At 42.2% G+C, this 14171-nt stretch overlaps 1 protein-coding gene across 2 annotated transcripts; it reads right to left on the minus strand.

Annotated features, from left to right (window-relative positions):
- Nucleotides 1–60: 60 nt before the first annotated feature.
- Nucleotides 61–5365, minus strand: LOC113527246 (L-seryl-tRNA(Sec) kinase). Of its 2 annotated transcripts, none has more exons than XM_053238779.1 (6): nucleotides 4857–5365; nucleotides 3619–3907; nucleotides 2917–3118; nucleotides 2029–2104; nucleotides 732–825; nucleotides 61–617 (listed from the first exon to the last, which is right to left on the minus strand). In XM_053238779.1, exons 1-6 carry the CDS (start codon nucleotides 5076–5078, stop codon nucleotides 391–393), a joined length of 1110 nt encoding a protein of 369 aa, XP_053094754.1. In that variant the 5' UTR covers nucleotides 5079–5365; the 3' UTR covers nucleotides 61–390. The 2 variants fall into 2 exon arrangements, with proteins under 2 accessions (XP_053094754.1, XP_053094753.1); XM_053238778.1 differs by having other exon boundaries at nucleotides 73–617; nucleotides 3619–3910; nucleotides 4857–5363.
- Between the last annotated feature and the right edge of the window lie 8806 nt (nucleotides 5366–14171).

Below are 14171 nucleotides of genomic sequence, written 5' to 3' on the forward strand. Positions count from 1 at the left end.
CCTTTTATCATTTTATTATTAATTAAAATAAGAGACTTAAAAAGATCTAATTTAATGAACATTTATTGTTATTTTAAATTAGATCTTTTTAGTAACTTATTTTAATTAATAATTAAAAGTAATAATAAAAAGCAAATTAAATTAGATCTTTTTTAGCATCTTATGTTAATTAATAATAAAATAATAATAAAACAGTGAATTAAATGAGGTCTTTTTCGGCTCTTACTGTAATTAATAATAAAGAAATGAATGACGTGAATGAAAGGTCTCGTTATTGCTGTAGGGAGTAAAATCACAGCGAGACGGTGACCGCATTCACACTCTGATCTCTTACTGCAATAAACTTTTATTCTTTCTAAATAAAAGCATTCAGCGTTTGTCACACAGTGATTATGAGCTGGATGTGGCGTGAACGCAGACGCCGTGTCGCTCCATCATCACGCGTGTTCTGCGTGTAAACGTGTCGGTCGCCACGTCGACCACACGCTCCACACACACACACTCGTCCTGTCCCAGCTGCTGGAGAAGCTGCGCTCTGAGTTCCTGCAGGAACCGACTCTTCTCCTCACTCAGCTCTCGCGCTAACGCCTTCAGCTCCTCACCGCTCCGTGTGCACGCTACACACAACACGCCACACACACCTCACCATTACACACCGATTACAATCCACTGTGCTGAGGAGTTCTGGACTCTGATTGGTCAGAGGGTGTTGATTAATTTTCTGTTATTACCTCTCGCCGTCACCATGGCCTGAGAAACGAGTCTCCTGCACACCTGATCCACCTGATGCACCACACTGCAGGCACAGCGCTGTCTGTCTGCCTCCTGGGGGGAGTGAGAGAGAGAGAGAGAGTGAGAGTGTGTGTGTGTGTGTGTGTTAGAGAGAGAGAGAGAAAGAGAGAGAGAGACAGTGTGTGTGTGTGTGTTAGAGAGAGAGAGAGAGAGACAGTGTGTGTGTGTGTGTGTGTGTGTTAGAGAGAGAGAGAGAGAGAGAGAGAGACAGTGTGTGTGTGTGTGTATATGGTGTGTGTGTATATGGTGTGTGTGTATGGTGTGTGTATATGGTGTGTGTGTGTATATGATGTGTGTGTATGGTGTGTGTATATGGTGTGTGTGTATGGTGTGTGTGTATATGGTGTGTGTGTGTATATGGTGTGTGTGTGTATATGATGTGTGTGTGTATATGGTGTGTGTGTGTATATGATGTGTGTGTATATGGTGTGTGTGTATGGTGTGTGTATATGGTGTGTGTGTATATGATGTGTGTATATGGTGTGTGTGTATATGATGTGTGTCTATATGGTGTGTGTGTATGATGTGTGTGTATATGGTGTGTGTGTGTATGGTGTGTGTGTATGGTGTGTGTGTATATGGTGTGTGTGTGTGTGTATGGTGTGTGTGTGTATATGGTGTGTGTGTGTGTGTGTGTGTATATGGTGTGTATGTATATGGTGTGTGTGTATATGATGTGTGTGTATATGGTGTGTGTGTGTGTGTATGGTGTGTGTGTGTATGGTGTGTGTGTATATGATGTGTGTGTGTATGATGTGTGTGTATGATGTGTGTGTATATGGTGTGTGTGTGTATGATGTGTGTGTATGATGTGTGTGTATATGGTGTGTGTGTGTATGGTGTGTGTGTGTGTGTGGTGTGTGTGTATATGGTGTGTGTGTATGGTGTGTGTGTGTGTATGGTGTATAGTGTATATGGTGTGTGTGTGTATGGTGTGTGTGTGTATATGGTGTGTGTGTGTATGGTGTGTGTATATGGTGTGTGTGTATGGTGTGTGTGTGTATATGGTGTGTGTGTGTATGGTGTGTGTGTGTATATGGTGTGTGTGTATATTGTGTGTGTGTATGGTGTGTGTGTGTATTACACAACAGAACAGAAGAGATTGAGATAAAGCAGAGGAGGAGAGAGTGACACTGAATACGTTTCATTACAGGCAGATTCAGTTACAAACTCACAACAAAATGAATAAATCAGACTCTGTGTGTGTGTGTGTGTGTGTGTGTGTGTGTGTGTTACCCGCTGCTCTGAATCATCCTGAACTGGACTCAGAGGATTTTCTGCAGCTGAAGAAATCATCTGCAGCAACTCCTGTCTGAAACATAAACACACACACACACAAATACTTTAACACATCAGTTTATTTACATGCTGCACTGACTGATAAACTGTTTATTTTAAATACACTGAGTTCTTCTACTGAGCTAAACAGTGTGTGTGTTGTACAGGTGTGTTTGTTGTACAGGTGTGTTTGTGTGAAGGTGTGTGTGTGATAGTGTGTGTGTGACGGTGTGTGTGTTGTACAGGTGTGTTTGTGTTCTAGTGTGTGTGAGACAGTGTGTGTTGTACAAGTGTGTGTGATGGTGTGTGTGTGACTGTGTGTGTGTCGTACAGGTGTGTGTTTGCGAGACGGTGTGTGTGAATCATACAGGTGTGTGTGTTGTACAGGTGTGTGTCGTACAGGTGTGTGTGAATTGTACAGGTGTGTGTGACAGTGTATGTGAATCGTACAGGTGTGTGTGTGATGGTGTGTGTGTGAGACAGTGTGTGTGTCGTACAGGTGTGTGTTTGCGAGACGGTGTGTGTGAGTCGTACAGGTGTGTGTTTGCGAGACGGTGTGTGTGTGAGACAGTGTGTGTGTCGTACAGGTGTGTGTTTGCGAGACGGTGTGTGTGAGTCGTACAGGTGTGTGTGTGTGACGGTGTGTGTGTGTGTGACGGTGTGTGTGTGTGTGATGTGTGTGTGTCGTACAGCTGTGTGTGTGTGATGGTCTGTGTGTCGTACAGGTGTGTGTGTGTGACGGTGTGTGTGTGTGTGTGTGTAATGTGTGTGTCGTACAGGTGTGTGTGTGATGTGTGTGTCGTACAGGTGTGTGTGTTTGTGATGTGTGATGTGTGTGTGTCGTACAGGTGTGTGTGTGTGACGGTGTGTGTGTTGTCCACAGTAACACTGTTCTTCTCCCACTGATTCTTCTCAGTGTTCGGAGGTTCCATGCGATTGGACATCTCAGTGATGACATCATCCGACACTGGCTGACCTCTGACCCTGTTTCTATGGAGACACACTTCTAGTGGACAGTGCAGGTACACCTCACAGAAGCCCACCGCATCTGCAGCCAATCACAGAGTGTGTTTCAGAACATACACACTTATCATAAATAATATTTTAAACCTTTTCATCTATTTAATCATTTATTTCCTGATTTCAGATCTATTCAGAAATTAAATTAATTAGGAATACTTTTCATTTATCGTTTCATGTAATAAATAACGTAATAATTCTTATAGATTAAAACTACGCTAAGTCATATTTTAGTTTTATTATTGTATTACATTTTAATTTATTAATTCTACGATTTCTTATTTTTTTATTTCATATCATTTTTTATTGTGTTTTATTCATGTTTGTTATTTTTATTTCTTTTTTTTAATTAAGAAAAAACTGCAAACATCAATATAAAGGAATAAACAATGATACAAGCGACAAATCATGTTTGCAGGTTGTTTTTTTTTTACTTGGACATTTCATTAGAAATGATAGAAATATTTGAATAATAATAATAATAATAATAATAATAATAGTAGTAGTAGTAGTAGTAGCAGTGTGTACGTCTGCGTGCGAGCTGGTACACGCCGTATCTCATGCTGTGGTAGTAGAAGTTGTCGTCGAGCAGCAGGACGAGTCGCTGAGGTTCGGAGTGTGTGTTCTGTAACACTGGGAGGATCTGCTGCTTCTCCATGGCCTGTATAAAGCGTTCACACACACTTCCTGTTCCTCCTCTTCCTCCTCCTCCTCCTCCTCCTCCTCCGGTGTGTGTGTGAGGTGTGTCAGCACTGAGCTCCTGCAGGAAACCGTCCACACACTCCAACACGGCCTGTCTGTGCTGCTTCCACCCCGCCTGCTACACACACACACACACACACACACACACACACACAGCATTAATTAAATAAACTCATCTCATACTCACACTGAAGTCTTGTTAATAAAACTGTGTGTTACTGATCCAAACTGTTTTTCTTTTCTTTACTCCTCGGCTACATTCGCCTCGAAGCTCCTCGTTACCATAGAAACAAACTTCACACAGCAGACATGGCTGCTCGACTGCGTTTAGCGTCACACACCTTTCCTCTTACGCTCCAAACTAAACATACAACACCTATCCCAAAAACTATTTCACTTCCTTACACCACGGCGATGCTGAATCCTGGACTCTGATTGGTCAGAAGGTGTTGATTAGTTTTCTAGAACAGCAGCTCTGACAGTACTGCAGGTTTATATTAATGCGCTCGTTCTGATACGTTATCGTTTCCATAGTAACAGCTCACACACAGGGACGTGTACAGATTAAAAATACACGTGTAATCGTTGATGTGGTGAAGTTGATTAATTTTCTATAACAGCAGCTCTGACAGCGTCATCGTTTCCATGGTAACAGCTCACACACAGGGACGTGTACGGCGGACGCTCCGCGTAAACGGATTCAAAACTTGTTGAGGTTTTCTGTAAGTAGAAATGTGTTTATTTAACATTTATGGAAGGAGTCTCCAGTGTCAGAGGTAAAGACATCTTCAGGACAGAGGACTTTACGCTTTAACGTCGAGAGAGAGAATAAAGAGAGGCTGACGAGGGAACGAGTGTCTATAGCTGCTATAACGTAAGTGAGAACAGGAACGAACTCGTTCCACGAACATTAAATGTAACTTTAAATGGATAAAAGTGTTGATCTTTCATGATTAACTAAACACACAGAGGAAAATAATCAGCTTCAGGGTGACAAGAACTTGATTCATTTCCTACAACAGCACCACACACAGGGAGTTAGTGCCTGTGTTTAAAGCTGTTACCTGTGTAGATGAGTCTTCATCATCATCATCATCTTCACCTCTGTCAGGTGTGCTGAAGTGAAAAGCCTCCTCAGGTATTAACTCATCATACGAGATGATAAAAGTCCTCCAGCTGTGTGTGTGAAGGTGATCAGAGAGGAGGTGTGTGAGTGTGGACTTCCCCACTGCAGGTAACCCGCACAGCACACACACACACACCCCTGCAGAGCTTCGCTTGTTCATCAACACAACACCTTCATCAGGAATAAAGAGGAACAGAAATAAAGGTAAAGAGGATGAGGCTCAGAGGGGAAGGGTTTGTTTTTTTCCCTTTTTTCTCCAGTTAAATAATTCCTTTTCAAATCTGACAACTTCACTAAAGTCCCCGGAATATGTCATCAGATATTTAAAGCAGAGTTTAAAAAAAGAAAGAAAGAAATAAACCGAGAAATACACAAAGCGTGATTAAACATGTCCGAGTTGTGGTTTGATCTCGCCGAACCCGGAAGTGTGACGTCACCAGGGCTGTGTTCAAAACCCCTCCGGATAAAATACACACAAATAAACACACAAACACATTCAAAATGTATGACTAGTTCTAAAATAATTAATAAATAAATAAGATTTATAGATTTACATCTAAAGATCCATCGTCATGGGATAAACATCCGCTTTTAAAATGAAAGAGTTGTTTATGTACTAATAAAGACGTGCATTCTATTAAATCTAATTATTTCTAATCATAATTGAGTGAATTAGAATTTCATTATTCATTTTTTTCGTCATTTAATAACACAACAGCAGAGTTTAGGGTTATTTCTGATTCTACACTTCACTAGGAGGAAAAAGGGCGATTTGAGACACATCCTCTTTCTCGCCCGCTCATTGGTCAGGATTGTACACGTGGTGTATGACGTCAGTGAACCTTACCCAAGCTGTGTGTGGACTTTTAAACATACAGTTCATTAGAAGGGTTTAGATGTAAGTGCCATGTGGAGTCCAGCAATCACACAAAGAGAAGGAAATTAGTTTAAAAATGACACACAGCTGCTACTCATCACTCACTTCCTTCTTAAATTATAAAGATTTTAATCTGAATTGTTGTTTTTGTCAAACATCTGCTGAGACTTCTTCTGTTTCATTTCTTCTGGCATTGCTCTCATGTAAGGACACTAAAGTCTCCTCAAACAGGACAAGAGAATATTATTACATTATTAATTTCATTTCCCCTAAATATTATATACATAAATATAAACACAGTAAAACCAAACCTTTGCTTTGGATTCCTGAACAAGAGAATAAAATAGAGATCAAAACTATTCTTCATTCAGAATAACAAGAAAGCTGTTAAGACAGTCTTTAAACTTACTGCTGTAACTGTTAGCCCTGTTTTCCGATTATTGTAGCTCTGAATGTAATTTAACTGTGTCTTATTAAAATTCAATAAATATACAGAAACAAACAAACAAAAAAACATACAGTTCATTTGATTTTTTTTTAAAAATTGGGTTATTTAAATGAATTATTTTTTACATTAAAAAAATAAAGAAGTTAAAAGTTGGAATAATGATATTTTTTGTATTTTTCTACTTTTTCGTAAAAAAAAAAATCACATGGTTAATTTTAACCTGAATATACAACAACAACAATAATAATAAAAATACTACTACTACTACTAATAATAATAATGAAAATGGCGATTTTTAAATCTACACAAAAACTCAACACAGACACGTCACTACACAACAACAACTCAACACAGACACGTCACTACACAACAACAGATCAACACAGTCACGTCACTACACAACAACAACTCAACACAGACACGTCACTACACAGCAACTCAACACAGACACGTCACTACACAACAACAGCTCAGCACAGACACGTCACTACACAACAACAGATCAACACAGTCACGTCACTACACAACAACAACTCAACACAGACACGTCACTACACAACAACAGCTCAACACAGACACGTCACTACACAACAACAGCTCAACACAGACACGTCACTACACAACAACAGCTCAGCACAGACACGTCACTACACAACAACAGCTCAACACAGTCATGTCACTACACAACAACAGCTCAACACAGACACGTCACTACACAACAACAGCTCAACACAGTCACGTCACTACACAACAACAGCTCAGCACAGACTCATCACTACACAACAACAACTCAGCACAGACACGTCACTACACAACAACAACTCAGCACAGACACGTCACTACACAACAACAACTCAACACAGACACGTCACTACACAACAACAGCTCAGCACAGACACGTCACTACACAACAACAGATCAACACAGTCACGTCACTACACAACAACAGCTCAACACAGTCACGTCACTACACAACAACAGCTCAGCACAGACACGTCACTACACAACAACAGCTCAGCACAGACACGTCACTACACAACAACAACTCAGCACAGACACGTCACTACACAACAACAACTCAACACAGACACATCACTACACAACAACTCAACACAGACACGTCACTACACAACAACAACTCAACACAGACACGTCACTACACAACAACTCAACACAGACACGTCACTACACAACAACAGCTCAACACAGACACGTCACTACACAACAACTCAACACAGTCACGTCACTACACAACAACAGCTCAACACAGACACGTCACTACACAACAACAGATCAACACAGTCACGTCACTACACAACAACAGCTCAACACAGTCACGTCACTACACAACAACAGATCAACACAGACACGTCACTACACAACAACAGATCAACACAGACACGTCACTACACAACAACAGCTCAACACAGTCACGTCACTACACAACAACAGCTCAGCACAGACACGTCACTACACAACAACAACTCAGCACAGACACGTCACTACACAACAACAGATCAACACAGACACGTCACTACACAACAACAGCTCAACACAGACACGTCACTACACAACAACAGCTCAACACAGTCACGTCACTACACAACAACAGCTCAACACAGTCACGTCACTACACAACAACAGCTCAGCACAGACACGTCACTACACAACAACTCAACACAGACACATCACTACACAACAACTCAACACAGACACGTCACTACACAACAACAACTCAACACAGACACGTCACTACACAACAACTCAACACAGACACGTCACTACACAACAACAGCTCAACACAGACACGTCACTACACAACAACTCAACACAGACACGTCACTACACAACAACAGCTCAACACAGACACGTCACTACACAACAACAGATCAACACAGACACGTCACTACACAACAACACAGACACGTCACTACACAACAACAGATCAACACAGACACGTCACTACACAACAACTCAACACAGTCACGTCACTACACAACAACAGCTCAACACAGTCACGTCACTACACAACAACAGATCAACACAGACACGTCACTACACAACAACAGCTCAACACAGACACGTCACTACACAACAACAGCTCAACACAGTCACGTCACTACACAACAACAGCTCAACACAGTCACGTCACTACACAACAACAGCTCAGCACAGACACGTCACTACACAACAACAGCTCAGCACAGACACGTCACTACACAACAACAACTCAGCACAGACACGTCACTACACAACAACAGCTCAGCACAGACACGTCACTACACAACAACAACTCAGCACAGACACGTCACTACACAACAACAACTCAGCACAGACACGTCACTACACAACAACAACTCAGCACAGACACGTCACTACACAACAACAGCTCAACACAGACACGTCACTACACAACAACAGCTCAACACAGACACGTCACTACACAACAACAGCTCAGCACAGACACGTCACTACACAACAACAGCTCAACACAGTCACGTCACTACACAACAACAGCTCAACACAGTCACGTCACTACACAACAACAGCTCAGCACAGACACGTCACTACACAACAACAGCTCAGCACAGACACGTCACTACACAACAACAGCTCAACACAGTCACGTCACTACACAACAACAGCTCAACACAGTCACGTCACTACACAACAACAGCTCAGCACAGACACGTCACTACACAACAACAGCTCAGCACAGACACGTCACTACACAACAACAGCTCAGCACAGACACGTCACTACACAACAACAACTCAGCACAGACACGTCACTACACAACAACAACTCAGCACAGACACGTCACTACACAACAACTCAACACAGACACGTCACTACACAACAACTCAACACAGACACGTCACTACACAACAACAACTCAACACAGACACGTCACTACACAACAACTCAACACAGACACGTCACTACACAACAACAGCTCAGCACAGACACGTCACTACACAACAACAGCTCAGCACAGACACGTCACTACACAACAACAGATCAACAGTCACGTCACTACACAACAACAGCTAAACACAGACACGTCACTACACAACAACAGCTCAGCACAGACACGTCACTACACAACAACAGCTCAACACAGTCACGTCACTACACAACAACAACTCAACACAGACACGTCACTACACAACAACAACTCGGCACAGACACGTCACTACACAACAACAACTCAACACAGACATGTCACTACACAACAACAGCTCAACACAGTCACGTCACTACACAACAACAACTCAACACAGACACGTCACTACACAACAACAGCTCAACACAGTCACGTCACTACACAACAACAGCTCAACACAGACACGTCACTACACAACAACAGCTCAGCACAGACACGTCACTACACAACAACAGCTCAGCACAGACACGTCACTACACAACAACAACTCAGCACAGACACGTCACTACACAACAACTCAACACAGACACGTCACTACACAACAACAGATCAACACAGTCACATCACTACACAACAACAGCTCAACACAGACACGTCACTACACAACAACAACTCAGCACAGACACGTCACTACACAACAACAACTCAGCACAGACACGTCACTACACAACAACAACTCAACACAGACACGTCACTACACAACAACAGCTCAACACAGACACGTCACTACACAACAACAGCTCAACACAGACACGTCACTACACAACAACTCAACACAGACACGTCACTACACAACAACAACTCAACACAGACACGTCACTACACAACAACTCAACAGACACGTCACTACACAACAACAGCTCAACACAGACACGTCACTACACAACAACAACTCAACACAGACACGTCACTACACAACAACAACTCAACACAGACACGTCACTACACAACAACAACTCAACACAGACACGTCACTACACAACAACAACTCAACACAGACACGTCACTACACAACAACAGCTCAACACAGACACGTCACTACACAACAACAGCTCAGCACAGACACGTCACTACACAACAACAGATCAACACAGACACGTCACTACACAACAACAGATCAACACAGACACGTCACTACACAACAACAACTCAGCACAGACACGTCACTACACAACAACAACTCAGCACAGACACGTCACTACACAACAACAACTCAGCACAGACACGTCACTACACAACAACAACTCAGTACAGACACGTCACTACACAACAACAACAGCAGAGTTGTTGTTGTGTAGTGACGTGTCTGTGTTGAGTTGTTGTGTAGTGATGTGTCTGTTCTGTAGCTGAGTCCCTGCAGTTGCTGCTCTTCACCACAGGGTGGCAGTGTGACTCCACTGAGGATCTCCACAACATGCTCTTTAATTACACTGAAACTCCTAATGACACATTTCACATATATTTCTGAACCATTTCTCAACATGAATATATTATAAACTCCAAAACATGAACTAATTATTAATTATCTACAGCGATGTTGGATTACAGCATGTCCAAAAAGTCTGAAACCAATCAGTGTGTGTGTGTGTGCGTGTGTGTGTGTGTGCGTGTGTGTGTGTGGGTGTGTATGTGATTAAGTACAGTTTATTTTTGAAAAAAGTCCCTTAGGTGTTTTTTTTTTTTTCTGTATACTAATAATTAAAACTGCAGAGACAGAAACAGTCAGAAGCTGATCAGATTCTCTCAGGAGTGTGTGTGTGTGTGTGTGTGTGTGTGAGATCTGTAGATAAATAAATTGATAAATATAAAAAAGAAACATACATTATAATTGTAAACAACATTTACAGTGAAGTGTCTTTAAGTGAAAGTGAGATAATCACTCACTCGCTTTTAAATTCATAAGCATAAATTAAATCTGAAATAAATGAAACATACATTCATTAAGAATCATTATTTTTAATAAATTGCACAAAACTGTAGGATGGACATATTGTAAGATCCATAAAACATTGCATGTGTTTGACTTGAGTGTTTAGTGTTAATAATAAGCCACGCCTCCTTCAGAGAGACTGAGACACAGAGGCCACGCCTCCTTCACTGAGACTGACACAGAGGCCACACCTCCTTCACTGACACATTCAGGCCACACCTCCTTCACTGAGACTGACACAGAGGCCACGCCTCCTTCACTGAGCCTGACACACAGAGGCCACGCCTCCTTCACTGAGCCTGACACACAGAGGCCACGCCTCCTTCACTGAGCCTGACACACAGAGGCCACGCCTCCTTCATTGAGCCTGACACACAGAGGCCACGCCTCCTTCATTGAGCCTGACACACAGAGGCCACGCCTCCTTCATTGAGCCTGACACACAGAGGCCACGCCTCCTTCACTGAGACTGACACACAGAGGCCACGCCTCCTTCACTGAGACTGACACACAGAGGCCACGCCTCCTTCACTGAGACTGACACAGAGGCCACACCTCCTTCACTGACACATTCAGGCCACACCTCCTTCACTGAGACTGACACAGAGGCCACGCCTCCTTCATTGAGCCTGACACACAGAGGCCACGCCTCCTTCATTGAGCCTGACACACAGAGGCCACGCCTCCTTCATTGAGCCTGACACACAGAGGACACGCCTCCTTCATTGAGCCTGACACACAGAGGCCACACCTCCTTCACTGAGACTGACACACAGAGGCCACGCCTCCTTCACTGAGACTGACACAGAGGCCACGCCTCCTTCATTGAGCCTGACACACAGAGGCCACACCTCCTTCACTGAGACTGACACACAGAGGCCACGCCTCCTTCACTGAGACTGACACACAGAGGCCACGCCTCACACCTCACACTGATAAAATAGCGTCAAGTGTCGGGAACAGGATTTAATTAATGACGGAACATTAATCAACACACACTCAGTCCCAGAGGAGGCGTGGTCTCTGTGTGTCAGTGTTGGTGAAGGAGGTGTGGCCTCAGTGTGTCAGTCTCAGTGAAGGAGGCGTGGCCTCTGTGCGTCAGTCTCAGGGAAGGAGGCGTGGCCTCTGTGCGTCAGTCTCAGTGAAGGAGACGTGGCCTCTGTGCGTCAGTCTCAGTGAAGGAGGCGTGGCCTCTGTGTGTCAGTCTCAGTGAAGGAGGCGTGGCCTCTGTGCGTCAGTCTCAGTGAAGGAGGCGTGGCCTCTGTGCGTCAGTCTCAGTGAAGGAGACGTGGCCTCTGTGCGTCAGTCTCAATGAAGGAGGCGTGGCCTCTGTGTCAGTCTCAGTGAAGGAGGCGTGGCCTCTGTGTGTCAGTGTGAGTATTTTATCAGTGTATGTGACTGAATCCTCTCTGTGTCAGCTGCCATTCGGCGCATTTCATGTTCATGAGATCGTCTGTTCTTTAATTAGCGAATAAAAAGCGAAGAATCACAGCTAGCAAAAAGGAAAAGAAATTCTGATTAAAATCCATTAAAAACAGATAAGAAATCATTGATGCGGTGAAGTTTTCTGTAAGGAGATGTTACAGAAGGAGAATTTTACTATAACAGCATTTTTTTCTCTCGTTAATTTGTGAAACTTTCAGTGGTGAATGAATCTTAATCCAGGACGATAGCTCGGTTGTTTCAGACGTCTCGGGGTCCAGACTGTGGTCGTCTCCTTCTGCTGTGGCTTCTCTCAGCGCTCTGATCGTTTCTAATTTAATTCAGCGAGAGGAGTCTGTGTGTCTGAATCCGCACCGTTTTAATAATCTGTGATTTATTCCGCATGAAGCTGCTGCAGGTTCCTGCAGAGGGCGCTGTGTTCGGGTCGGCTCTGAGGAAACGAATGGAGCGTATGCTCGTTAGTGTTCGGTGTATATAGTGTTAGATTTTCCGTAAAACTAGGAACACTGCATGAACAACATTCTAATAACATCGTGAGGCTAATAATTATTACAGCTGATAATGTAATAATTATTAGCCACATTATATAATGCAAATAACTTTCGTACTTTGTAATAACGTTATTTTCGGAACATTACGAACCTGTTCAATAATTACTGAACGCTCTCAAAACGTCCTCTGTTAGCTTGGGTAAAAATGTGTAGTATGATTATGGATTTGATACAAGATCGCACTAAGAAGTAGCTGTTGAAAAAAGAAAACGGATACGGCATCGTACAGAAGAGTAGCTAGACATCGTAACTTTGTCCTGATTGGCTGATTAGCAGTTAGCATGATTAATGTTACAGATAATGTAGCGGACTCGTAACTAATACTTCACTACACAATTATGTGAATGCTGCATTCCTAATGTTGCCATTTCTCTATCGCCATGTTTGCAGTGCATTATAGGTGATAAACACACATCTGTGGCCATGGCAACAGTGTATGAACATGTGGTTTGTTACGGCGTACGAAAGAACTGCAAGAAACGTGTCAAATCTTTTCAGTAGCTAGTACGCTAAACACGTATCTATAGCTGTACGTCAACACGTGTTAGCTAAATTAACGTTTTTTTTTTTTTTTTTTTTATTAAAGAAGCGTTTACTGAATGACATTTCTCAGTCATAACTAGATGTACACCTCATTTTATTTTTATTTCATTCTTTTAAAATTCTTTATATTATTACTTTGTTTTTTTCTTTTAATTTATTTTATTCTATTTTAACGTATTTTTCTTTATGCTATATTTGTTAGCTATTTTCTGTTGCATTGCAAAATTCTTTTACTGCTTGATTGTAAAACACTGAGCTGCTACATGCAGGAAAAATATTATTATTATTTATTATTATTATTATTATTAAAAAGTGAAAAATAAAATGGCAATTATTAAGAACTCTTACGGATGAGCAATATGACGATAAAATATTGTGAATATTGTGAGAAATTATGGAACAATAAACTTTTCTGAGATTGTGGAAAGCGTGATATCTTTTCTAACTTGTTTTTAAATGAACAATTGCAAGCTCTGATTGGAAGAAGCTGATTTAATTAAAATCTTGCACAGAA

The sequence above is a fragment of the Pangasianodon hypophthalmus genome, chromosome 12 (genome assembly GCF_027358585.1).
Source record: "Pangasianodon hypophthalmus isolate fPanHyp1 chromosome 12, fPanHyp1.pri, whole genome shotgun sequence".
Classification (NCBI taxonomy): Eukaryota; Metazoa; Chordata; class Actinopteri; order Siluriformes; family Pangasiidae; genus Pangasianodon; species Pangasianodon hypophthalmus.

Excerpts from the sequence above, each read along its gene's own strand:
- LOC113527246 (XM_053238778.1), bottom strand. The coding sequence starts at position 5,078 with ATGAACAAGCGAAGCTCTGCAGGGGTGTGTGTGTGTGTGCTGTGCGGG. Across the intron at positions 3,119-3,618 it reads GTACCAGCTCGCACGCAGAC|ATGCGGTGGGCTTCTGTGAG; the intron begins GTACACACTGCT and ends GATTGGCTGCAG. Across the intron at positions 2,105-2,916 it reads ACCGTCACACACACACACCT|ACAGGAGTTGCTGCAGATGA; the intron begins GTACGACACACA and ends TTTATGTTTCAG.